The 27,323-nt window shown below is 39.9% G+C and overlaps 1 protein-coding gene across 15 annotated transcripts in view; it reads right to left on the reverse strand.

The window, feature by feature from the left end:
• Positions 1 to 1,132: 1,132 nt before the first annotated feature.
• DISP1 (dispatched RND transporter family member 1) overlaps positions 1,133 to 27,323 on the reverse strand; it is a 229,175-nt gene continuing 202,984 nt past the window's right edge. For 13 of the 15 annotated variants that reach the window (XM_081489865.1, XM_081489855.1, XM_081489861.1 and 10 more), the window contains 6 exons: positions 23,909 to 23,938; positions 16,015 to 16,138; positions 15,054 to 15,181; positions 14,601 to 14,698; positions 12,535 to 12,632; positions 1,133 to 4,763 (listed from right to left, as the gene is read on the reverse strand). In XM_081489865.1, the coding sequence (XP_081345991.1) occupies positions 1,152 to 4,763; positions 12,535 to 12,632; positions 14,601 to 14,698; positions 15,054 to 15,181; positions 16,015 to 16,138; positions 23,909 to 23,938 (4,090 nt within the window). In that variant the 3' untranslated portion in view covers positions 1,133 to 1,151. The remainder of the gene's footprint in view (positions 4,764 to 12,534; positions 12,633 to 14,600; positions 14,699 to 15,053; positions 15,182 to 16,014; positions 16,139 to 23,908; positions 23,939 to 27,323) is intronic. The other 2 variants (XM_081489870.1, XM_081489863.1) reach the window with 2 other exon arrangements.

Genomic DNA, 27,323 nt, shown 5'->3' on the forward strand with positions numbered 1-27,323 from the left:
CTTCAGAGGATCAAACTGAAGGCAGAATCCAGAAGGAAGAATGCAGTGGAAGGCTCCTTGCCTGGGACAGGAATGCATCCTGTGTCAGATGACAGCCTCAAAGGAGACTCTGTCATCTGAAGAATTACCCAGAAAGCGTGCTCCAACAGCTCAAGGACTGGAGCTTGATCTAACACAAGATACATGAGTGTCAGTTAAGACACTGCCTGAAGGTTCAGCATTTCCAGGTGTTAGCTGCACAATAAAATCATCCATGCATATCCCAAGATACCTTAGCCCGGGAGAACACAGCCCTCTGAACACATACCCTGGGGTTTGGGCAGAGATTGAAACAAAACTGCATAGAATAAGTTCTACTCTGACTGCTTCATCTGACCTGGGGCTCTCTTGGTCAAGATGAAACTTATCATTTCAGGTGATCACCGCTCTACATCTGTGCTCTTCCTTCTGCGGCCCTAACATCATTGTTGCCAGACACAAGATGATGCCCCTGACTCCTGAGTGAAGAGGTGTAGCCAGGAAATGACTGTACATTTTGGCTAATGTGGAAAGAAAGACACCAGTTTGGATATAAATGGATCATTGGCTTTATGGACAGTCTACCCATGCAGACAGGTGGAAGGCACTATTTAAATGTTTGGCAATTCCTTTCTGAATGCGGTCTCATCAAAATTAGAAGTTTTAAACTTGTTTAGTTGCTGGATCCCAACTGAAGTAGCTTTCTTAAAAATCAGTATTTATCTTAAGTCATCAAAAGCCCTAACTACTGACAACCAAAGGCACCAGAATAAGGGTTATCAGGTAAATACAACTACCAGGGAGAAATGAAAGTTCTAGATAACTCAGACTCTAAATCTTCGACTCACTGCTATGAGAGGGTAGAGAAAGAGGCAATAACTATTCAAGCTGAGTACAAATATCAAAAAACAACTGTATTTTTTGAAACCATAAAACCCCAAACGGCTAACACTCTTAACATTCATTAGATACGTGCGTCTGTTGATTGTTCATATGGGATCTAAAAATACTTCATGATTTTTGACAAAGTGAAACATGCTTGTTCTTGTATTTTGGGGCTCTGTTTCTAAACTTCCGATTTTTTACTTCTATTTCAAAGGAATGACTGAGCCACTGGTTTAATACTATATTTATTAAAGTGTTTTAATTAACAAACTTTCACCAGAAAGTTCTGAGGGTGTTAATACAGCAGGCACGTTGGCTTCAATGTTTGGTATTTGACAGTCCACAGAATTGCACTTAACTCTCACAATTCTGCCACAGCTCTGTGGATTGTCTGGGCAGGACCTATAACCGGCCTCCCCTATTAAATGGTTAAATAGAAATTTGGGTTCATTCTGATTTAAATGTTCTGAGCTCACAATGACATCAGTCTGTGATGGGCTCGGCTCCACCTGCCTCTCTGCCTTGTTGGTCTGACTCACTGAAACGGAGTCCTTGTCGGCGGCCCCGGCCCTGCCTTCTGTGGTCCTGAGGTCTTTGTTTTTACAGAGTCCCCTGGGGTGAGTCTCAGGACCACAGCAAGCTTTGTGTAAGGCTCCGGCGCTTCTGCAGACCAACGATGATGGCTCTACCGTCTTTGGAAGATGCTCTTCGAGGCTCTGAAGACTGTGTACACTGGTCTTAGTGATTTTTTCTTGGGCCTGAATGTGCTGCACTGGGTGGGGGAAGAAACTCCTGGGCAGAACATTCTGGGCTCCAGGCAGTTTTGCCCTGCACTGTAGGCCAGGACAGGGGTGGATGTGTGGGACTGGATGCACAAAGCCCTCGGGGGCTTGGTGTGCGGCCTTCAGAGGCGCCAGGCCGTTCTGGACGTGCACGAAGCTGCTGGCAGTGGGAGCGCACTGGTGGCACAAACAGTCGCCCATCTGCTGGCAAGAGGGCGGGCCGTATTTCAAATGTTTGTAGGCATTTGGGCAGCTGCATCTCTGATTCAGAGAGAAGAAGCGACACATGGTGTGCTGTTCAAGAGAGGCCTGCAACAAGGCAGGGCTCGTTTCATTTTTGGTGCTTTTGTTGAGTTCACTGTTGTAAGCTGCATGGACAGGCAGCCCTAAATGCCTTGCCTGGCTGCTGAAAAATTCAGAGCAGATGTGGGTCTCTTCGTAAGTGGTCTTCTCAGAGGCTGCACAGCTGTGGGCTGCCAGAGGTTCCAATTCATAAAACTCGTGTTCCATTTCCGATGTTTGGCCCCTGGGATCTAAATGATAAGCATTCAGGGTGTGTGTCTTGCTTGGTCCCTTGTCACCAGGACTTGCAGACATGGTGTGGGAGAAGGCACTGCACTGGAGTTTTTTAGGTAAAGGGATCTGACCACAGGTCCCCTGCGGCCCAAGGCACCGGCACAGGCACTGGAAGAAGAAGGTGGCGAAAGCCCAGCTAATACACATGATGAGCATCATGAAGGTGCCCAGCTGGGTGTAAGCCAGAACCGTAGAGGGCATCATCATGGCCCCGGCCACGAAGGTGGTCAGTGCGGCCATGGCGATGGCAGAGCCCATGCGACTCAGAGAGAAGATCACCTTCCCTTCTCGGTCAGCATCAGGGGCCAAGCGATAAGCCACCCCATAATGGACAGCAAAGTCTACAGACAGGCCCACTGCCACCGAAATGGTGACTGACTCCAAAACGTTCAGCTCCCAGCCCAGCAGGACGAGAGAACCCACGGTGACAAATATAGTTCCGGCGATCGAAATGATGGCGTAAAGGCTGATGATGATGTTCCAAGTGGTCAGCAGCATCACGCTGAAAGCCACGGCCACGGAGAGCCCCATGGCAATGAGGGTGCCATCAGAGAGGCTGTCTTGGAGGTCATAGAACTCCAGATTGCTGACAAACCAGCCATGGCTGAGACCCTCAGGGGCAGAACTCAGCTCATTGGAAATCCATGAGTCCACCTCTTTATAAAACTGATGCATCTTTTCATAAGCCAGGGTAAAGAGGTAGGTACTCTGGAACTCTAACACAACTGCCCTGATGGTGTCATTGATGTCAAACCTCGGCCCTGGGGTCTTGCTATCTAAGTGGTAGCCCGTGCTCCTCTCCAGCTCCATGATGGCTCTCTTGATGCACAGTTCGAAAATCTCCTGCTTGTAGGGGAAGCTCCAGTGGCTGCAGCACGGGTACAGGGCAGGCTCATCACAGTCCTGGTTTTCCATCCACTGCTTAAAGGTCTCGATGAAGCAGCTGGTGAAGTCCTGTTCGTCGGTCTGGTAAAAGAAAGTCTGATTTCTCAGTTTTTGACAGAAGTGCAAAATCCAGACCTGCGAAGCTGGGCTGGCGATGTTGAAGGCGCTGTCCAAGGTCAGCTTCCCTTTACTCTTAGGGTTTAGGGGGTTGCCGTTGTCCTCTGGGGATACACCCCAGATGACCGTGATGGGCATGTGGAGCTCCTCCCCGTGGTGGACACGCTCGAACATGAACAGCTTTTTGTACTCGGCGTCGTAACGTTCGAAAGGGTGAGACGACCTGAACACCTGAAACTCAGACAGCTCCAAGGAGGGCAGCTTCATCTTTGGGTTTATGCAGACGATGTAGGCCCCGCCCACCGTTAAGGCCAGGAACCAGAACAGCCAGAGGTAGCGAAATTTAATGACGATGCACGGCAAGACTTTTTCAAAAAAAATTCGAGATGCTTCTGAAATGGCAAAAAGGACTTTGTGGCACTTCTGACAGGCCACCGTCCAGCAGCTTTTGTTGTCGTAAATCTGCTGCTGGGGCTTCTTGAAACAGCTGAAGATATTAAGCAGATACCGCTCGTGCAGGACAACCACCGCCGGAAGCCACGTGACCATCAGCACGTAGTTGACGAGGATGGCTGTCCCCGCATACACCCCGAAGCATCTGATGGCCGTGATGTTGCTCACGTAGTTGGCGTAAAAGGCAGCCGCCGTGGTAAAACTGGTGACGAACATGGACAGGGCAGCGTGCTGCAGCGTGATGCTCACGGTCTCTGATGTTTCCGCGTGAGGCTTGTCAAATTTGGTGTAGTTCCAGACGTCACATAGGACGAAGGCATCGTCTGCTCCAATGCCCACCAGAATAATGAGCGCAGTGAGGTTCATAAAAGGGAAAAATTCAAAGTTAAATACCACGCGGTAGAGAAAATAGGACACGATCAAAGAACTGATGATGGCAAACATCGTCATCAGGGTGATGAACATGGACTTGGTGTAGATGCACATGACTAAAAGGACGATCACCATGGCGATGGCGGGATACACGGTATCCATCAGAAGATAATCCTGAAACAAGCTGTGTTTGATACCAAACTCAATGCCGGTGACCGTGGTGACGCCGTCGGACGCATTCCAGTTTTCGAAGTTGTCCAGGTAGATGTTCATCATGCTCTCGCCTTTCTCGGTGGGCGAAAAGAGCATGCTGTACTTCAGAGAGGGCGTGTAATCGGCTGTCTTCGGGGTCATGAAGTCCTTGTCCACCAAGTAGTGGAGGATCTGGTACACGGCGTTGTACTTGGTGCATTTCCGCGGCACGTTGGTGCACTTGAGCTGGTCCTTCCTCCGGGCCGCCATGTCCCAGCAGTCTGGCTCCAGGGTGCCGTTCTGGTAGTGTTTGGCGCAGGTCCGGAGAAGCTTCAAAGTATGAGAAACGTCGCGCTCCACGATTTTCTGGCAGGATGATCTGTTGTTCAGAATAGCGATGTAGTTCCCCAGCGTCCAGCTGGGGCAGCAGGAAGCAGCCGTGGTCCTCTGGCAGAGATCGCCAAACTGCGGATGCGATCGGATCTGCGGAGACAGAGACAGGCGGAAGGACTGCCGTTTAAAATCAGTTCATGGAAAGGTCTGAAGGACGGTGGCCTTGAGGGGCAGGCAAGTTAACCGGAGTTACAGAATCATCCTCTGGAGGTGTCAGTTTGACTACAAGGTGAGATTCCCTCCCTCACCCCACCCCACCCCCGTCCCCAGTCTGCTTTCTTCAGCTACAGAAGGCTCACTTTGTTGTTCCGTTGCTCAGTCTGACTCTTGGTGACCCCATGAACTGCAGCACATCAGGCTTTCCTGCTAGGTTACTTAATTTTGAACAGTAAACTACTATTTGGGGATGACATCCAAGTGTGAAACAATTTCAATCAATGCTAGTTTGGTTTCAAAAAGGAGATAAAATTAACACCTCTTCGGTAAACAAGCCCTTTCAAAGTCACTTTAAAAAGCAATTAAATGGATAGGCTGTGAAGCATATGTATGAACACCTACTGGATTAATTAAGAGAACAATTGCCCGATTGATATATGAAATGAATTTGTGGCTTCACCTAAAATTTCTGGTGATCAGTATGAAATACTTGGTGACAGAGGTACTGTCATCATTTTAGGGGGAGGCAAAGATGATATTCTCTGGAAAACTGTCAGTAAATCAAAAAGTGATCCTGGTAATATCAGAAGCAGATGCTAAAGATACATGAAAAACCTGGAATAAAATGGTTTCCTGATATATAAGTAGAAAGGGGAAATGTTTCTAAATTAAAATGATAGATGTATGATTTTAAATAAACATATACAGGTAACAAAATACTTAAGTGGGAATTTATTTCTTCCACAGCCTTCAAAGTTTATTCAAGTTGGCTAACCACCCCTCCTGCTTTGGGGAACTTTCTGTTTGGTAAACAGAGGTCTGCTGCATATTAGTAAGTCTAACAATTCTGGATTTAATGTGGACAGTATTTCATTTGGAACACTATTCCTGGAGAAGGCTTTTCTTCTTATGGCTGTTCTTCTTATAGAAAATTGAAATCTGTTCCAATGCCAAAGGTGGCAGTGGTAAGGTTAGAGTGAAGCCTGCACAATCCGATTGCTTTAAAAATCTATAAATTACATGAATGGCCCCTCTATCCTGAGGCTGAGAGTAAGAAATATCCCCCTGCTCTCGAGCCTGCCCAGAGACTTCTCTGGAAGTGCCAGGGCTAAAGATGACCCACTCCTATCACTTTCCTCATCTCTATCTACCAAAGGTTGTTCCAGGGAAGAAACTCAAAAGTTCAAGAAGGGCTTCAGTACTTTTTTTCTAATGAGATTAAAACCACCCTTTCCCTTTTATTAAAGTGTGTGTGTGTGCTCAGTCATATCTGACTCTTGGCGACCCCATGGACTGTAGCCTGCCAGGCTCCTCTGTCCTTGGGATTTTCCTGGTAAGAATACTGGAGTGGGTTGCCATTTTATCAATCATGCACTGAAATATTTTCTCAAAGTAGAGACGTTGGTACAAATCATCTTTAGAACTCAGACTTATCCAAGAACCAAGTTACTTGTAACTCACTAAGCCCTGGCGATCAGCATACTTTACTGGGACTTATCCTGCAAGGGGCAAAGTGTAGATGAAAGGAGATTGGCCACATACTGGGAACTGTTGAAGTTCAGTGACCTGCACATAGGGATTCGGTCTACTATTCTACTTTTGCATCTGTTTGATAATTTCCATAATAAAATGTTTTTTGTTTTTTTAAAAGATACTCTATTGGGAGTTAAAAAAATGAATCAAAGGGTTGTTATACAATGTACTAAAATAATCCTGATTTTAACAAAGGGCTAATTTTCAAGCTCGTTTTTAGAGTGATAATTACTAGACATTTCATAAAACAGGATAATTAATATTTAATTGTTCCTAGGTAAAAACATTCACATAAGCTCACTCAGGGGGAACTGAACCACCTAATAAATAACAGTAAATCCTGGAATAGCATCTCTCAGATAACCAGTTTTATCCCATAAAGAAATAACAGGCAAGTCCCTAGGCTCAGCCTACTGAATTGAAAGAAAGGTAATGCATAGTGTCTGACAGTTTCAGATGGAAGAAAATGAACTGTATCCATTACAAAACCCACTATCAGCTAGAAGGAACATATCTGTACTTGTCCAAATAACCAAATGCCAAAGATAAAGGAAACAGGGTTGCCAGCTAAAACTGGGGAAAAAGGCACAGAATTCTGTCCTTGACTAACCTTTTCAAAGAGTTGCAGAGGGTTTTTTATGTGTGTATCTGACCAGAGATTAAAAAATTGGACATGACAAACACAAACCAAATACTACTTTGATGGCTGCTATCAAAAATAAATGCTAATGAGCCTCTGGAGGGCCAATCCTCAAATTCAAAGGTGATGTTGGCTGATGAACAACCTTTGGAAAACAGTTTTTGAGGACTGTTTTAGAGGGTAAAAAATAAGGACAGAGAATAGACATTTATCCTGAGTTGGATGCCAGTGCCCTAAATCTAAAGGCATGGAGCTCAAGGGTCATCTAGGCTTTCAGGGAGTGATGCTGTCCATCCAAAAGAAAAAAATATTTATTGAGCACCTATGCAAGACAAATAAGGCAAATTGGTCCTGCCCTCAAGTTGCTCATGGTGAGGAGGGGAAATCAGACAAGAAAAGCAATGATGACAATTCGCATGAGAAGCAGCATATTATGTTTAAGAGTCTATGTGAACCTGTGGACAGAGTGCCAAAGTCTGTAAGTGCGATGAGAGAGAAGCACAGCTTAGTCATCTGGGACGGAGACAGTGCGATACAATCATATGTTACAATGTGGTGCTTAAAGGGCTTAGCAAGCAGGTGTATCTTCACGTAGAAGGCAGCTGTATCTTTGCATGTTTTTGGCATCATAGGAATGATTTTGAAATCTTTGAAGTTTATAAAAATAAGGATGGAGTTTCTGAGAGCCATTTCTTGCAGCTCTCGTGAGGGATGCCCTTTTCATTCTAGGTATTCACACATGGGAGTTTTAGGAAATCATTTTGCTTGTGTGGTGATAACATGCCTTTGCACACTTCCCTGGTCAGATGGGAGCAGGGGTGGAGTTGCCTTCAAATAGAGAAAAGGAAGAAACCAGCAGAGTTTAAATGATACCTTAACTTGCAAATCTAATGGCCAAGTTGGAGATATGGTAAGACACTAGGAAACAATAAAGGCAAGAATATTAAGCCCTTAATACCAGAGTCAATCAACTGCTGGACTCTCATTCCTCATGTGACTAAGTTCCTCATATATTAAAAGTTGAAGGGAGCCTAGAGACGAAAGAAAAGCAAGGGTTCCACAGCTCTCTTTAAAACAAGCATCAGGGAACTTCCCTGGCAATCCAGCGGTTAAGACTCTGACCTTCCACTGCAGAGGGCATGTGTTCAGTCCCTGGTTGGAGAACTCAGATCCCCCCATCGCATGCTGCATGGTGCAGTCAAAACGTTAAAAAAAAAACCAAACAAACAAAATCTCCAAGCATCAAGAAACACATTTCTAGAGTCTTCTAAGCTTCAGAGGAGGGAGGTGTATTCCAGCTGTCCACAAAAGCTACCTAAGTAAAAAGGGTTTTAGGTACCAAATTTCAAATCCCTACTACAAGCTGATTCCTCTGAGCACCAACTTCTACAGTGTACAAAGACTAAAAACAGGGAAAAGAGTTTCCAGCAGAGTCAAGATTAGACACACAAACATCTTTGTTACTAATGACTCTCTGCCAGCATGCCCCACAGCAATGCAGAAGTGCAGGAAAAAGTAATGAAGAAGATCAGGGGAAGTAACTGAGTCCCCCTTTGAGAGAGTCTAAGAAATCAAGCATTTTCTGTGAGGAGACAGATGCAGCATCAGAAACAGAAGCTCTATACTCTGGAAACCAGAACCCGTCTGAACTATGAGTACAAGTTGCATGTAATTTTAATGGGAACTGGTGTTTGAACTCAATGTGCTATCAGCACAGGCAGGCAACAACTGAAACACCTGATCTCATGGTGACATTACACTGATTACCAGAGGCTTTCTGGGGTCAACTGACCAACGATTAAACTCTTCTGCTCCAGATGATTTCATATGTGTCTCATTCAACTTGATCATTGTTAATAATCAAGTGCTTAGGTACGATAGCAAGGATTTGAGGGGAGAAAAAAAGGAAAGACTGTCAAGTAGCCTCAGGACACCGTTTGCTCAAAACACCAAAACAAATAAAAATCCCCAAAGGGTCTTGACCTGGGAGACTCAAAAAGGTACAGTAATAATCTGAAATCTGAACCGTTAACCACTAGATATTATTCCCCGATGGCTCAAGCGGTAAAGAAGCTGCCTTTAATGCAGGAGACACAGGAGACATGGGTTTGATCCCTGGGTCGGGAAGATCCCCTGGAGGAGGAAATGGCAGCCCACTCCAGTATTCCTCCCTGGGAAATTCCAGGACAGAAGAACCTGAAGGGCTATAGCTCATGGGGTTGAAGAGTCAGACACGACTGAGTGTGCACACAAGAAAGACATCACTAAATATATTATCTCTGTGAGAAACATGTTGTTCTAGGTTCACAGCAAGAGTTTGAGGCTAGAATACAAGGGCATTTGCAATTGGCAAAAATAGCATTTAATTTAAAAAGCTCAAATTAAAACCATACTCCTTGAGGTAGAATTTCAGGACCTTGGTTATGTTTATTCATCTGTCAGTGGCTTGACCATTCATTCAGATGTGTCTTTGGGTCTGTTCCTCACATTTTCACAAGAGCACTACGAATTGTTTTGTTCTTCCCAGGGAGTACAGGCTTGAACTCACAGCTAAACATTCTTATTAAGAGCTCAGTAGAGAAAAAAAGACAAGCAAAGTACATCTACTTTTTTCAATAGTTTAAATTTTGCAGATGCTTCAAGCCAAACCATTAGAAACCACATATTGAGATTTCATTGCTTTATCTCTTATAGAAAAGCTTCTGCTATATCTCAAGTACCAACCTACTTGAGATATGGTTTACAAACCAAGTAAGAATCAATACTGTACCTCTCGTAAAACTGCTAAAAGAACTTTCTTCAGAACATCATACTTCTTTTGGAAGTATGGGAACAATCCTTTCCTGTCTTAGTATGAAGACAAGATGGATTTGTTCTAAAAAACAAACTTGTCACTCTATTTAAGTGACTTTTGTCTCTGACCATGAATTCTTCTTTGCTCTGGTTGCCAGGGAGGTTAAAGACAAATTTGAAGCTCACCACCATGCAAATACACAGAATTGTGGGGTATGCATTATTGTATGTCCAATCTCAACCTTAGCTTTATTTTCCACCCACTATTGTCCTTTCAAGTAATTCATTCAATTATTTATCCTTTCTGTATGCCTTTTTGTAAGGTTCCTATTGGTGCTGATATTTTATCATCTGAAATATACACATATATGTATACATAATATATTCTTTTTCACTTATGAAAGCTATAATGGCACAGTACTGCTTACTGGTTTTTGAGTTTTTGAGTTTATTAAAAATCTAAGATGTACTCATAGAATAAATTGCTAGCTTTTTTAAAAAGGTACTTATTCTATTCTAGGCCATGATGATTCTTTGAAGTTCATTTGAGTGGGAAATGGTATATATAGCAAAACAATGCAAAACACAAATGGGAGAGGGAGCAGTAATCTGCATTATAGAAGCATAAAGAATGGAGGGTAAAGGCATAGACTCTAGAATTAGACTTTTGTTGTTGTTTACTTGCTCAGTCATGTACGACTCTTTGAGACTCCATGGACTGTAGCTTGCCAGGCTCCTCAGTCCATGGGATTTCCCAGGAAAGAATACTGGAGTGGGTTGCCATTTTCTCCTCCAGAGGATCTTCCTGACCCAGGGATTGAACCTGCACCACCTGTACTGGCAGGTGAATTCTTTACCACCGAGCCACCTGGGAAGCCCTGGAATTAAGACTTGTCTGGGTTCAAATCCTGCATCTGTCACTTGCCACCTGTGTGAACTTCCTCATCTGCAAAACAGGCAAAATAACAGTGTTTCATTCCTAACACTGTTGTGAGGATTAAATGAAATAATTCATTGAAGTGTTTAGAATACTTCCTGACAAATATTAATAACACTCAAAAAACATCAGCTGTTAATCAACTGAGTGAATTCAATCACTTTAGTGTCTTCAAGGGAGGGAAGGTCTAAACATTAACTGCAACGGTAGGAATAACAGGGTTTAAGAGGTTAATGAACTGTTTTCATCCAAGGCGTGATTATAAAGTAACCAGACTGGCTTAACTACTCTAAGCATAACTGCTCATCTGTTAAAAGGTATTATTCCAAGGTCACAAGTCTATTGTGAGAGATCTAAAATACCCAGTATAAAGCCTTGCACACAGCAAGTGCTCTCCAAAGTTAACTTCAGAGTCAACTTTCTGTATGAGAATGGTTGTAACCCATAACAAGGAGAAATATGCTCATAGTAGCTTTCGAAAATCCACTGATCATTGTAGAACAGAACAAAATATGACAAAAATGGCTCACTAATGAAGAAACTGTAGGCTGCTTATAGATGGTTTGTGACTTCGGTCTATTTGGAGTTGCACAGAGATAAGATGGCACTCACAGAAAATCCTGATATCTTCATCAATGCAAAAGTTATTTTCAAAATATATAAATGGCCTCTCAGAATGAAGAATGAAGTCAGGAGATCTGGGACCAACTAACTAGGTGACCTGGGTAAGCCACTCAGTTCTCAGAAGGTCCTTTTATCAGCACAGGGACAATGCTGGTCTGTGGGTGACCTCAAAGGGTCCTTTCTACCCCCTATGCATTAAAGAACCCTGTTAATAGAACAGGTGATTTCCCTGGATTGTCAGGCTAGCTCTTACTGCATGTGATTAGATTTTCAACTGACAAGTGATTTACATTTTATTGGGTTTCCTGCTGGAGTTTCTCGCTTGACAATGCTCCACTGTCTGGTAGACCAGCTGAAGTTGATAGTGATCAAATCGAGACATTAATTGAGAATAGAATTATGCTCAGAATACAAGTTCCTTTTCTGCCTGGTTACTGTGCTTGGACGAGGCCATTAGTGACCTTAGACAGCAGTTTCTACTTGGAGAAACTACGTCTGAACACATGAAATTGACTGCTCTTCCAGGCCTGGTAGGTGACTTTATATTTTCTGGTGCTCTACAGAAGATTACAAGTGGAAGCACCTGTCTTCTTACATCTTTATGTCTTGTTAAAGCATCAAGGTGTTCAGAATTCAGAACAATCTGGATTGGATTACTCAGGCCATTTCTATAGATATTGTATTTATGCTCTTTGATGTCCCCTTTCCTAGCCTGTGCCCTAAATTTTTCTTTGAGGTCACCGGCCAAACTGACCCATTGATTGCCAGAAAGGTGAGCATTTCATTGCATAATTAAGATGCTGACAATTGCCTCAGGGGGAAAATGGAGTGAACAATGAAACTACGAAAGAGAAAATACAACAAAAGAAGAAAAAAGGCTTAACTATTATCCTGAAAGGAAATAAGCTGTAACACAAAAGACTATCAAAGACAAAGAACATGAGTGGGAAAGAAAGAGATCTTTATTAAGGAAGATGGTATGTTTTAAAGGTGGGGAAACAGAAATACTTTGATCCTGGGGTTGGAAAGAATGCAAAGCCATTCTCCTGATGTTTATTCTTCAGTAGGTAAGCCATTCAAGTGCTTTCATCTGATCAGGCACCAGGCTCAGCAGTAAAAGGAGTTTCAGAAATATAACCTTATTTGTGCTGAACAGATTTCAGTTTTACTTTACATACCCTTGAATTATCTACATTGCACATTGATTTAATTGCAGGTAAATTCCACAATGTCTCCCCTCCAGCTGAAGTAAATACTACTCTGGAATATCGGTCACCTGGTGACAGGGGAAAAAAAAAAAGAAAAAGGTTTATAAATTATTCATTTATTTCAGAAAACTCAGAATTCAGAAATAATTCAAACTGGGAAACCACATGGGCAATTCACTAGCAGTGGGGAATCCTGTCTTTCATTAAATTCCAGGAGAAAAATGTAAAAAAAAATTTTTTTAAATATTGCTTTAGCTCAAAGCCTTTGTCAACTCACTGTATCTTAAAAATCACAGAAGTTATGTAACATAGCTAGTTCTGATCAGACTGTAATTACGAAGAACAATCCATAAGAACTTTTGGCAGAAAATCAACTGAATGCCTCCCTCTTAATTTCACAACATATCACCACAGTGGTATATAAAATCAAAGAATGAGGCACTAGGGCATATCAAGAATGGATTATAAAGGTGTTCTCCTTGGCAGCTAACTAGAGAGTAAAGATGGCAAGTGATCAATTTTAAAGCACTAACAAAAGTCAACTAAACACAGAATGCTGGCCAGGATCACAGACAAACTCCTCATTCTTGCTGAGTGCTCAGAGTTCTAGAAAAAGTATTTTGGAAATCATACTGTTACAAAATATATTTCCGAACAAGGGAGGCTGTGTGATATCCTGGAAAGAACATGGTCTTTAGAGTGAAAACTGGGTTGTAACCAGCTTCTCTCATTTACTAGCTAGGTGATCTTAGGCAACTAACAGCTTCCCTGAGCCTCAGTTCCTCATCTGTAAAATAAAGACAGCAACACTTTCTCAAGTAGGTGTTGAAAATTAAATGAGATACTGAAAAGCAGGTGCTCAATAAGTACTGTTTCTGCTCCTTCAGCCATTAAAAAATTAACATAAGTGAACTGAAACAAAGTAGGTTAATTTTATATGATTGAAAATGCCAAATGGTGTGAACAAAGAAAATCAATTTGCAAATTTTTGAATAAAGCTTTATTACATGAGCATTTATTAATGGTTACAAAGTTTTCTTTAGTAAACTCCTGTCTTCAAGACAAAGACCCTGAAGTTTGAATAGATATAGAAACATCTAAGACACAATCAGGTCCCCTAGTGATCTAAGAAGAGAAAAAAAAAACACATCTTAGAAGGATTTTCAACAACAACAAAAAAAGCTGAAACCAAAGGAGCTTCAATGTTAATATTCACTCAATCAGAAATTGAAGTTATCACAATTCCCCACTTGTAACCATGAGGGCTAATCAGTGACATACAAAGTTAGACATGTTTTTCTGAGGCCCTGAACTCTTCTTTCCTGGCAGCTATAGAGGAATCAGGATGACTCTAGGCTACAGCAGATTTTGTTTAGTGAATTTGCTGCCAGAATTTAGAGATCTGTGATGCCATGTTGAAATCAGGATTCCTGGCCTCTGGGAATTTCTTACAGTATTTGGGCCCTCATTTTTTCAAGGCCATATTCTGCCATATACTCTTCAATCACCATCACTTCCTGCTGTCGTAACTCAGTTCACTTATCTCATCCATATATGAGCAGGGGTGCTGAGGCATGCAAGCTTTGAACCTCTGGACTTTATTTGTTTGTCTTTCTTCCGCTAATGCCTAATGACAAGGCAGGCACAAGAAGGCTATTAATACAGGTGTTTTGACAGTAGATTATTTCAAGGTTCAATCTAAAAATATGTACAAAGAGTTTCTTAAAATGACTTGAAATATTGAGCAAGGTCAATAATTTTATTAGATTTATTTCTTTCTTAAAACCGGCTATAACTCAATCCTCTCTTTCTTATTATTTTCTTTTTCGCTCATTTTTTTAAATTATAGGTAAATAAATTCAGATTAGTGGTTGACTAACCTAGAGAAGTAAAATTACAAGTTAAACAAAATGTCTTGAAGCATGACAGAAACAGTAAAGCTGTGTGACCAGTCACATATACCCGCCAGTCTAGGTTATCAATCACGTTCAATCCCAGGAAAGTCTGAGAGGTTTGTCATCTATGATGCCACTCACTTGGAACGTCACAGAAAAAGCTGTCCTTGTGGAAGTTCCAGTCAACTTCTCTCTTCTCTCTTTCATAATGATCGTCTGACCATCTATCATCCCGATGGCTGAAATAGAACACAATTTGATCTTCAGTCAACTCCTCACCATTCCAAGGATGAGAAGCCTACCGGTAACAATACTGCCTCAAAGTCATGACCTATTTAGTGCTTGCTATTAAGTTGGATGGATGGGCATAAGCAACCACCATTAATTTTCTCACTTCTGAAGAAGGAAAAAAAAACCACACCCCAAACACAAACCTTCACTAACAGAAGACACAATCGTAAAAGACAATGACAATTTCAACACATTTGGTAAAGATTTTGAGCCACACGTTTTAGATGTAATTGTTTTGCTCAGGCAGTGTTTATAAGTGGAATTCATTAGCAGTGTTTTGTCTAAAAGTTAATAAACGGTTACCTTTTGGCTTGTTCATCTGCATATTTAAAGGGGTAATTTGCTAATGTTGCTTTGTATCCTGTATTTTTCACCATGTTATTCCATGTGACCAGTCTCTGGCCTATTGCAGTCCCTCTTGGTTCAAAACCCTACGGCAAAATATTACAAATTCCCATTAGTGTACTTCATTTCAGGCTAAGTATAGTTATAACAGCGTGGGAAGGCAATGTCAAGGTGATGGATAGCTTTCAACAGAAAATAAATACGTTCCTCAGAGCTACTCCAGAGGTGAACTGCATTAAAACAAGATGATTTGACATAATAATGATCACCTATTTACTGTGACAAAACAGCCTGATTCTTTGGCATGTTACATATCTCAGGAAAGAGGAGGATAAAAAACTTATCTGAAGCTTCTCTTCCATATGCATCCCTAGCATTTAGTAAATACTTATTTTTATGTTATAAAACATCATGGTCAAATTAAATTATGTTATGCATGTTTTACAAAGAGTTTATTGTTATCATTATCCTCATTCATATTTTCTTCCCTATTCCACACCCGAGGGACATCTATCAATACTTAAAAACAGACCCTGCTCTCTCTTAGTAACACTGAAATTCCTTTAACTTCCTCGGGAGAAAAAAAGGTGACATTTTGGTTGTAAAGATTTTGTGAAAATGTTTTTATAGTGTGCAGATTCTCCAATTTACTGCTTTTTAGCTTAACATGGAGACCAAGAAACAGATTTCCAGATTTTTGATGGTGAGCAAGTTCCTTGACCCCCTTTGAGAACCTGAGAATACAGACAAGTCTTCCCTCTTTCAGAAAGTGACTATACTTACTGATGGCTTGAGAACGTTTCAAAAGAGAGGGTACTAGATAACATAAGATAAAGTGTCTTAAAATGCTTAATCTTTTGAGATGATAGAAGGCTAAATAAAATAGATGAGCAGATTCTATTGGCTCAGTTTTCCTTACCAGCAATGGATCAGAGAAATCAGGAAGCTCTGGCACTAATACTCCAACCAAGGCACAGACCACGATGAACACCGTGCACATGCCCAAGACCACCACAGGCCAGTCTGCTATCAGGGCTGCGTAACTACAAAAGCAGAGAGAGATCACAGAGAAAGCCTCTTAGAAGCAGAGCAAAGTTTTTTCACTACCTAACAGATCAGTTTGTTAATTCTTCCTACTTCAGACCAAGTACAAGTATTTATCAATGAAAGATCTAATGAGATTATAAACTGTTGTTCCTCAGTTGCTAAGTCGTGTCTGACTCTTTGTGACTCCATGGACTGCAGTATGCCAGGCTTCCCTGTCTTTCACTATCTCCTGGAGTTTGCTCAAATTCATGTCTGTTGAGTCGGTGATGCTATCTAACCATCTGAAAGTGAGCATAATGTCCATTTCTGACAAGTTATATTTCATTGCTCTATCTGTGCCTGGGAAAAGATCTTGGATCTACACTTTCTAAGTGGAAGGAAATATATTTTAACAAAGGCTCCATCCTCTTTGCAGTTTCTTCCAGAACTTTTGTTTCTCCAGTTATTCCTTTCTCCCTACTTTCTCTCCATCACTTCTTGAAAAAGAACCCAGCTCATAAACAGGTTCAGGTAAAGCTTTAAGAATTGTTGTTTTAGATGTTAAGTCATGTCCAACTCTTAGTGACCCCATGGACTGTAGCCTGCCAGCCGCCTCTGTCCATGGAATTCTTCAGGCAAGAATACTGGAGGGGGTTGCCATTTCCTTCTCCAGGGGATCCTCCCGGCCCAAGGAACAAACCTGAGTCTCCTGCATTGGCAGACAGATTCTTTACCGCTGAGCCACCTGGGAAAGCCTGTAAGTCTTAAGAAGAACCAAACCGAACTGAAACCTCCCCATAAACCTATTAACCTTCTTATTAGTTAAAACAAAAAGTTGGACATGTAAACAACAATAATGAACTTATCCACTAGACTGTGAGCTACATGAGGGCAGAGACTTTTGATTGATTGAGTGGTTGATTTAGTACCATATTAGTGCCTTCTTCTTTTTGCTAAACATTTATATACTTTCTTTTCTGAAAATTAGTTTTTATTGGAGTATAGTTGCTTTACAATATTGTGTTAGTTTCTACTGTACAGTAAAATGAATCATCCATACATACATCTACATCCCCTCCCTTTGGAATTCCTTTCCATTTCAGGTCACCACAGTGCATTAAGTAGAGTTCCCTGTATGTCCTCACTGGTTATCTATTTTACACAAAGTATCAGTAGTATGTATATGTCAATCCCAATCTCCCAATTCCTCCCATCCGCTCTTCCCCCTTGATATCCATACAGTTGTTCTCTACGTCTGTGTCTCTATTTCTGTTGTGCAAATAGAAAAATGATATAGATGATCCTGTCTGCAAAACAGTGTCTTTTAAAAGGTGCTTGGTCACCATCTATTGATTAGATGAACAAACACCCATGTATCTATCTTCCCTCAATTCTCCAATCACCATGGCCTGGCTGTGGTTTCTTACTACAACTCAGAAACTCCTTTCTTACAAAATTCCACAGTCAAGTCATTTCTCCCAATACCCTTCCCATACCCTCATTCACTATGTTCCACTGAAAGGCCTGTTTCTGGGCCCTTCCATAAGATCTTGGACCAGGCCTTCCTAACCTGATGCTTGCAGATCTTGCTAACAACTTATTGCTTAATAGAAGTTGACTAAATTGAACTCTTCTAAAATTCAAAATGTATTCTGCCAACTTCAGGTTTCTTGAATTTTTATCAGAGAAGAAAAGAAACATCTAACTTTCGGACAATTACTCTTCAAGTCTCGACAGTGTTAGCTCATTGGGCTGCTGTGATGGCTATTTCTGGCTCATTTGAAATAGACTTCTTGCTCAGATATTTTGAGTTTTTTCTTCAAAATCATGCTGGCAGTTTAAAGAAAGCTTGTGGCTCTACAATTCTGAAAAAAGCTACAAGATGTCTCTAAGAATAGATGGCTGATTTTTATATTCTGATCGCTCAACTTCATAGATCTGGCTTCATGGAGATATTCACATTAAATTTTAATAAGGAAGTTAAAATATAACATAATTATGCTTTAAGGGAGCACTTGCACAGGCAGTTTTCATTATTTTTCTTTTAAAAGCAACCTTAGGAGAATAAAGAATAATAGCTTGCATACACTAAGAGTTCCAGTTGCTCTCATGCTTTACATAGATTATCATCTCACAGAATTCTCACAACAACTTTATGAGATGAAACTGAGGCACGGTCAGGTTGAATAACTTGTTCAAAGTCACAAGCTGGCCCCGGTCATGAAACAAGTGTGTCCTGGGGATGTAATGTTACACCACAGTAACTATAGTTAATAATACTATACTGTATATTTGAAAGCTGCTAAGGGAGTAGATTTTAAAAGTTCTCACTACAAGAAAGAAAAAAATTTTGTAACTGTGTGTAGTGATGAATATTAACTAGACTTACTGTGGTGATTATTTCACAATACATATGAATATCAAATTATTATGTCATACACCTGAAACTAATATAATGTTACATATCAATTATATCTTTAAAAAAAAGTCACAAAGCTAGGAAGCCAGGTAGTCTGGTTTAAGAGTCTGGCTTCTTAGCCACTATGATATCATCTCTTGCTTCGAACACAAGAGAAACAAAAGACATCAAGAATAAGTCAACTTGCCACAAACAGATGCTTTCCAAAATTGTCATTTAGAATTAAATTCCTAAGCCACACTCTTAATTTCTCTGTGCAAAATCATGCAGACCCAAAGGACTTCAAGTTTGAACATGATTCACTAGACTGTAAATTCTGCCTTTAAAAACTCATTAAGGAAAAATTATGCTAGATAAGGTGGAATAACTTAAGAATAATTCTGAATGTATTGAAAACACATAAATCACAATATGCTGATTGTAGTTGTTCAAATGTAAACACCAAGTGGTCAGAATCATTCGTATTTCCAGAACACACCCAATGCTTATATTTTCTATACTTTATTTCCTCCTCCACCAAATGCAAACCAAGATGAAAGTAACTGGCTTGAAGCAATAAAATCCTTTGTCAATAGCACATTTGAGACTTTCTGTTCATTGCTTCAGGCTTAGAAAAAAGTCCTTTACATTTTAGACCTTTAAAATATCAGCCCTATGAAGTGAAAAGGCCTCCAGGCTTACACAATTACTCATTATACTTTATATGAAATGGATCAATTTTCTTTCAAATAAACCAGAAGTTATGCATTTTTACCTACAAATATGTTATCAATAGAAGGCCATGGGCCCCAAATTGCTTAGTTTTCATGCTGTGGTTTAATTTACCTATATAATGACTTTTTGTTTGTGTTCTTGAAAAATCTGCACACATGCACAGCAATCTTAAAAAACTCATTCAATAATTGCTTTTTCTTGCCTTTGAAAACATTTGGTTTTGATTTTACAGCATTGCTCTCTACCATATCCGTGCACTGACTACATATGGAAACTTTACGGCGTTAGCGATTTCAGCACATTTCTTCTAAACACATTTAACCTTACCCTATTACAAGTCTACTTCCTCACACAGCACGTGTTTCACATGCTAACCTTTCCTAGAGACAACTGTTCACACTTAAGAAATGGAATCACTATCCTGAGGACATAAAGCACCACGGGGGGAAAGCCCTAACTCTTTTGAGTGAATATCACTCAGACAGTGGTTTCTCCTAAATATCACACAATGACTGAGGCTGTTTCTGCTTCCTGCTGTCTATGCTAAGATGTTGTGTAGCTACGGGCACCATGTGGGAAAGAAAAGTTTCATGTATAATATGAAACCCAGACAATGGTTGTAATATTATGACAAAAATCTAATAAAGCAGGAAAACTGGAGAAGTAAAGGAAATTAAAAATGACCTATAAATTTTACAGCTATATTTTCTAGCTAATTCCCCTCATGATGCATCTGAGTTCAAGGTACATATTCTAAGTTTAAATTTGAATAAAGGACCTAACGCATTCTTTTCTCTGAAAAGTCAACTACACATGCATTGGGAGAATTTTCCAAAGGACCACTCTTTTACTATATGTTCCTCTGTATACCATGTAATAATTGTCTTTCATCTGCCTGATCTAATTTTGTACATCTTTATGCCACACTACAACATAATTGTACATGCCATCCACTTCTGTGACTCCTGGATAACAGCAGGCAGTCATTTCTTAGTGACTGACTGACCAGGTGATGGTTTTCCTCAAGGCCCTACTGCTGTATCAGTTGCTCAGTTAGGCCCGCAGCACTACCCGTGGCACTGTTGTATTGGGTTGGCCAGAAAGTTTGTTTGGGTTTTTCTATATGATGGTACAGATAAACCTGAATGAACTTTTTGACCAAACCAATATAAAAGAGCACATCATCATCTCAACAGGTCACATATCAAACAATACAGATATGAAGGATTCATTCTCCTTCTATAAAATGACAGATAACAGAAGGAGCAGGGTGAATGGATTGCGTTTGTGGGTGAACTGGAGATCTAAGTGAGCGGGTAGGCTGCCTAGCACCCTGGTCCAGGCTGTTCCTGCCCTGCTAAAGTTTTCATGAGGTATATGGACCTTGATGGCTCAAGTGGTAAAGAATCCTCCCTGCAATGCAGGAGACCCGGATTTGACCCCTGGGTCAGAAAGATCCCTAGAGGAGAACATGGCAACCCACTCCAGTATTCTTGCCTGGAAAATCCCATGGACAGAGGAGCCTGGTGGGCTACAGAGAATGGGGTCGCAGAGAGTTGGACATGCCCAAGCACACACGCATACATGGGAAGCCCCTCAAACATACTCATAGATTCTCAATCACCTTATTACTGGGTTTATTCTGGAAAAATATCAGCAATAACTGTTAAATAAATGAAGTATCTTAAAGGGCGAACTTATGCTCATGTGACATTATACAGGGGACCTGTTTTATTTATTTATTTATTTAATTTATTTATCTATTTTTTAACTTTGCAATATTGTATTGGTTTTGCCATATGTTGATATGAATCCACCATGGTGTACATGTGTTCCCCTTCCAGAACCCCCCTCCCACCTCCCTCCCCATCCCATCCCTCTGGGTCATCCTGGTGCATCAGCCCCGAGCACCCTGTATCATGTATCAAACCTGGACTGGCAATTCGTTTCACATATGATAATTTACATGCTTCAGTGCCATTCTCCCATATCATCCTGCCCTCGCCCTCTCCCACAGAGTCCAAAATATTGTTCTATACATCTGTGTCTCTTTTGCTGTCTCGCATGCAGGGTTATCTTTACTGATTTACTAAATTCCATATATATGAGTTAGTACACTGTATTGGTGTTTTTCTTTCTGGCTTACATCACTCTGTATAATAGGCTCCAGTTTCATCTACCTCATTAGAACTGATTCAAATGTATTCTTTTTAGTGGCTGAGTAATATTCCATTGTGTATATGTACCACAGCTTCCTTATCCATTCGTCTGCTGATGGACATCTAGGTTGCTTCCATGTCCTGGCTATTATAAACAGTGCTGGGACCTGTTTTAAATGGACCATTTATATTACAGTAAAACCCTCCATAGTAAACTTTCCTCTCTTAGTTTATAAAGATTTTTTTTTCTTCTGACCTTTGCTGCCTTTCTGGAAACCCTCTCTTCTTTCTCCCCTTCCTTTCTGATCAGAGAGCCAGGCTTTAGAGCCTATGAGTACCTCGGACCTCAGGCCTCTTTTCCTGACCAACTACCCAGTCCTTAACCCCTGACAGCCTAGCTTTTGCTCTGGTGAGTCTTCTGAAACTGCCAATATCAACTAACTGTCCTGGTTTTCATCTTCTTTTACCTAAGCAATATTTAACACTTTAGCTATTGCTTGCTTCCTAAAAAAATCTCTTCCTCCTGTGTTTCTTCCCTTCTGTTTCCTTTAATATATTTTCCTTATCCATCTTCTCTTTTAAGGGTAAGCATTTCTAAATATTATTAATCCTAACTTTTCTAGTGGTATCAACTATCAATTTAGTGGAATATTTGAAGCTTATGGCATTTCACAGAAGAAAACAGCACAGAACTCTTTCTTGTGAAGTAAAAACTCATTCAACAGTTAGCATTACATAGTAAGGAAGCAGGTTTTCTGGGAATAAAATCATAGTAGATATGGATATTATCTTCAAGGAACTTAGAGCCTAATTCAGAAAATTAGACAGGTATGCAAATACCTACAGAACTAGGTCAACAGAGGTGTATTTTTACAGGGATACAGATAAAAAAATTTTGTGACTTCTATGAAGGAAAAGATTACTTCTAGCTAGTGTGGGAAAGGGGAATTAGAAAAGGCTAACTTTAGGAAGAAGTTGTATTTACATGTGCGTATACTGAAAAGAAGAAATCAAGACTTTTAAAAATACAAATCTTTTAACAGAGAAAAATACATATGACTCTTTCAAAATGTAAAACTTTTGGTCATTTAAGAAGACCCTATTATTTCTAGAAAAGTGGAAATTCATTTTCTTCATGTGTCATATTTGCTTGTGTAACCTCTTTCCTTCATCTTTTTTCCATAAGTTTTTTTTGTTGCAAAATTGGGTAAAAAAATGTAGTATATGCATACCATGGAATATCGTTCAGTCTTATAAAGGAAGGAAATTCTAATGCATGCTACAACATGGATGACACTTGAGGACAATATGCTAAGTGAAATCAGAGAGTCACAAAAGGACAAATGCTGTGCTCTTCCACTCATATGAGATGTTAGAGTAATGGAATTCATAGAGACAGGGGAGAACAGTGGTTGCCAGGAGCTGGGGGGAGGAAGAAATGAGCAGGTACTATATGATGGGTACAGAGGTTTGGTTTTGCAAGTTGAAAAAAGTTCTGGAGACGGATGATGTGATGTTTGTACAATAATGTGAATGTACTTAATGCCACAGAAGTGTACACTTTAAAATGGTTAAGATGGTAAATTTTAAGCTATGTCTTTTTTATTACAATTTAAAAATTAATATTTTTAAATATAAAAGGAATTTACTAATTAAAAGTTATGTAGCAATCTTACTCCAAAGAGAGAATAACTCTCCTGAGGAAAGCTTCAGAGCTATCAGCATCTGAGCTTCCTTAGCAAATGAATTTCAAATATCATGAAGAATTTCTTAACTACCTCATATCTGGAATCACCATGCACAAGGACATCTGATGAGACAATGCTTTTTTTCGGAAACACTTGTCCATTTAAAACTTAGATTTTCTACTAAAAAATGAAAACTTAAAAATTTCCACATAAAAGAGTACAAGATAACAAAATTTTTATAAAGAGACACAGACAAGCCATCTGATATAAACTGCTGTGAGTTCAAGTCATGGTAGTTGGCTGGATGGTTTCTCTCTCATCAATAAGTAGGACATTGAGAAGCCAAGCCTTACAGGAAAGAATTCAAAATAATCCTGCAAAAATAAATGATCAAAGTGAAAGTTGCTCAGTCGTGTTAGACTCTTTGCGACCCCATGGTGTACAGTCCATGGAATTCTCCAGGCCAGAATACTGGAGTGGGTAGCCTTTCCTTTCTCCAGGGGATCTTCCCAAACTAGGGATCGAACCCAAGTCTGCCACATTGCAGACAGATTCTTTACGAGCTGAGCCACAAGAGAAGCCCATAAATGATCAAACCCAACTAGAATTTAAAGGCTAAAAGACTCCCTTGGGATTAAAACCACTTTTTGGAGTTCACGATTCCTCAAGTCACCAACTCAGAGGAAATATAGTTTTCCTTCACAAAAATACAAATGAGGAAGGAAAAAAACAGCAGCAAAACGTAAAGAAAATACTAAAATGGGAAAAGCACATACTTATTTCATAAGATGATCCAGACTACTTTACCTTTTTGGTAACTTGAAAGGTCTGGATGGTCTGGAAAAAAGCAAAGGAAAAACAATCAGAAACAAGGCATCATAATATAAACAAATGCTTTATATATGCATTTAACATTTCACTTATTATCTCTCCTTATGAAAGAATCCTTGAAGAGTTAAAAAAGACATTTCTATTTGAGAGATTTTGGATTTAATAATGAATGCTGACCACCTTGTATGCCAGTAGGTGGCATATTCTTAGATGTTCATCACACCCTCCTAGGGGAATCATAGTCATACCAGACAACATTCTGCAAACCTATAGCTACAGATTCCCTCATCTCTCTCACAACAGGAAGCCACATACCTGTCTCCAATCCGAGCTGGTTCTTACTTATCAAGGATCCCCCAACATCTTTTTTCTTTTAATTTGAACATCAATACCTTTTTCAGCTAGAAATATCATATTGCCTCTTCAGTTACAAAATTCACTGCTCATGTTTCACCATTCTGGAAGACAGTGGTTCTCCCCATGTGGGATCAAGACCCATGGGGGTTCCTCATATCCTTCACAGGGTTTTTGAGGGCCTCCCTTTTCCAACCCCATACCTCTTTAAGGCTGGGTTTCCTCCATAATATTATATATTTCAACCAAACAGCAGACTGCAATAGACTGCAGAAGCAAGTATGAGAAGCCTGCTGTCTCCTATTAAACCACACATTAAAGAGACTTACAAAAATGTGAAACAGTGATAATCACCTAAGTATTTTTTTTTCATTTTGGAAATTATTTTTCATAACATGTTAACATGTAAAGGGCTTATAGTCATTATTTTAAAAGAGTTAAATTAAAAAATTTAAATTTCTCAGTTTCAATTCCAATGTGGTACATATCAGATATAACACATAAAATATTAATACCTCTGGATCCTTACTAATTTTGAAAGTGTAAAAAGGTTGTGAGATCAAAAGGTTTGATAACCGTTACAATAATACTGAGAGGATACTTAAATATTTGCTTAGTAAATGAGTAATTTCCTACCTGTGTACTCTCTCCTACTGAAATCTGCCACCAGGTTGTCCCATATTTTGAGGAAACAAAACAAAATGAAACATCTATTTTTGGTTTTTCTACTTCAATCTATTACTCTTCCCGTAGTTAGACCTCTGTTTTAGATTTTCTTTGAGATCTAAAGTTTCCTTTCTTATTTTTCCCTCTCTATTTATATGTCTCATATATATATATTCATTCTTAAAAAAATATTTATTTAACTCCTGGTATTGCCATGAATGAGACCAACAGGGTCCCAAACTTCATGGAATTCACATTCCAGAACGCACTTTGTATCAATCTGCTTACAGAAAAGATGCATATGTTCTAAATTTCATGTTTTTTGTACATGTCCTCATTGATGACTCTAAGCCCCTTAAAAATATTATACTAAAGGAGCTGAAACAACCCCAGAGATTGCAAGCACTGGAAACAGTCTTAGAGAAGACATATCCCAATTCCATCCCACTCCTATTTTTAGAGATGAGCCTCCGTTTGCCTTTGGTCATTCAGGGTCTTAGGAACAGAGCTGTAGAGAGAATTCATGTTTCCTGATTCCTGATTTGCTGTTCTTAGACTTGTGTATGTCAATCTGTAATACCAAGGGGGAAAAACAACATAGGGATAATCATAAAGTATTCATCTGTCATATATGAAAATAAGTAGTATTTCTTTGGGGAGATATGGAATTTAGAGTTTCCAGTAAGAAGAGCATAAGAGACCTTGTTGCTTCACAAATAAATATGAGACCAAATATTTGTGAATATTCTTTAGCATTACTAAAGAAATCAACCCTAAAATGTATTCTTTTTTAATATACATACAATAAAGAGAATTCCCTTTAAAAGCTAAAAACTGACATTAAAAGCATACACAGGGACCTAACTTATTTGTGCTCACATCTCCATAATTTAGTATAATGCAGGGTCCCTTGTAGATGTCAGATCAGAGTTTTCTGGGTTAATGAATTAGTTAATTAATGAATCTTTTATTAATAAAAATTAATGAATCTTTTATTACTTTTCTCAAGTTCAACAGATGTGAAATCAGTAGTCAATGGACAGCAAGAAAATGAAGACATAAATATCAACACAAATAAATTTAGCTCTATTTTCAATTGTTTATCTACCTGTTAAACACACACATAGACACACATGTACCCTCTGTAACTTCAACACATTCATATCTGCGAATCCTAAGCTCCTTTACCACTTTAGTACATTTTGCAAGTTTTCGTTTGTGTCTCTGAATCCTATAATAGAGGCCCTTTTACTCGATGCTGCAAGAATCATTAATTTGGTGGCTAATCAGAAAGGTTAAAGTAAAAACTTCTTCAAAAGTGCCATAGACATTCCTTACATATCTAATTGTAACTTATGCTCAGTCATGTCTGACTCTTTGTGACCCCATGAACTGTAGCCCATCAGGCTCCTCTGACCATGGAATTCCCCAGGTAAGAATACTGGAGTGGGTAGCCATTTCCTTCTCCAGGGTATCTTCCCAACCCAGGGATCAAACCCAGGTCTCCTGCACTGCAGCCAGATTCTTTACTGTCTGAGCCACCAGGGAAACCCAAATGCATACACAGGTGCCAAGGGAAATCTACCAAGGGAAAACCCCCACAATCTTTTCAAATATAATTACATATTGATTTTTTTTAAGTATGTTTTATTGAGATATAGTGCACATTTGTTGTTGTTCAGTTGCTAAGTCATGCTGACTCCTTGCAACCCCATGGACTGCAGCACATCAGGCTCCTCTGTCCTCTACTATCTCCTGGAGTTTGCTCAAATTCATGTCTGTTGGGTCAATGATGCTATCTAACCATCCATCCTCTGCTGTCCTCTTCTCCTTTTGCCTTCAATCTTTCCCAGCATCAAGGTCTTTTCCAAAGAGTTGGCTCTTCCTGTCAGGTGGCCAAATTATTGGAGCTTCAGCTTCAGCATGTTTTTCCGATGAATATTCAGAGTTGATTTCCTGTAGGATTGACTGACTTGATCTCCCAGGTGTCCAAGGGATTCTCAAGAGTCTTCTCCAGCACCACAATTTGAAAGCATCAATTCTTTGGCACTCTGCCTTCTTTATGGTCCAACTCTCACATACATGACTACTGAAAAAACCATAGCTTTGACTATACAGACCTTTATAGGCAAAGTGATGTCTCTGCTTTTTAAGACACTCTCTAGGTCTGTTACAGTTTTTCTTCCAAGGATAATTATTCCATTTAAAGTGTACAAGTTAATTGGCCTTAGTGCTTCCACAGAATTGTGTGACCATCACCACAACCACACACTGCTTTTTAAAGAACATGCTATCTGAACACCAATGATGAAGCTATTAATGAGCTTTGCAAGCAAATTTATTTTTACAGAGAGGGAGACTAAGACAATGA

This window comes from Giraffa tippelskirchi, chromosome 5 (assembly GCF_054371585.1).
Source record: "Giraffa tippelskirchi isolate mGirTip1 chromosome 5, T2T-mGirTip1v1.2.pri, whole genome shotgun sequence".
In the NCBI taxonomy this organism is placed as follows: Eukaryota; Metazoa; Chordata; class Mammalia; order Artiodactyla; family Giraffidae; genus Giraffa; species Giraffa tippelskirchi.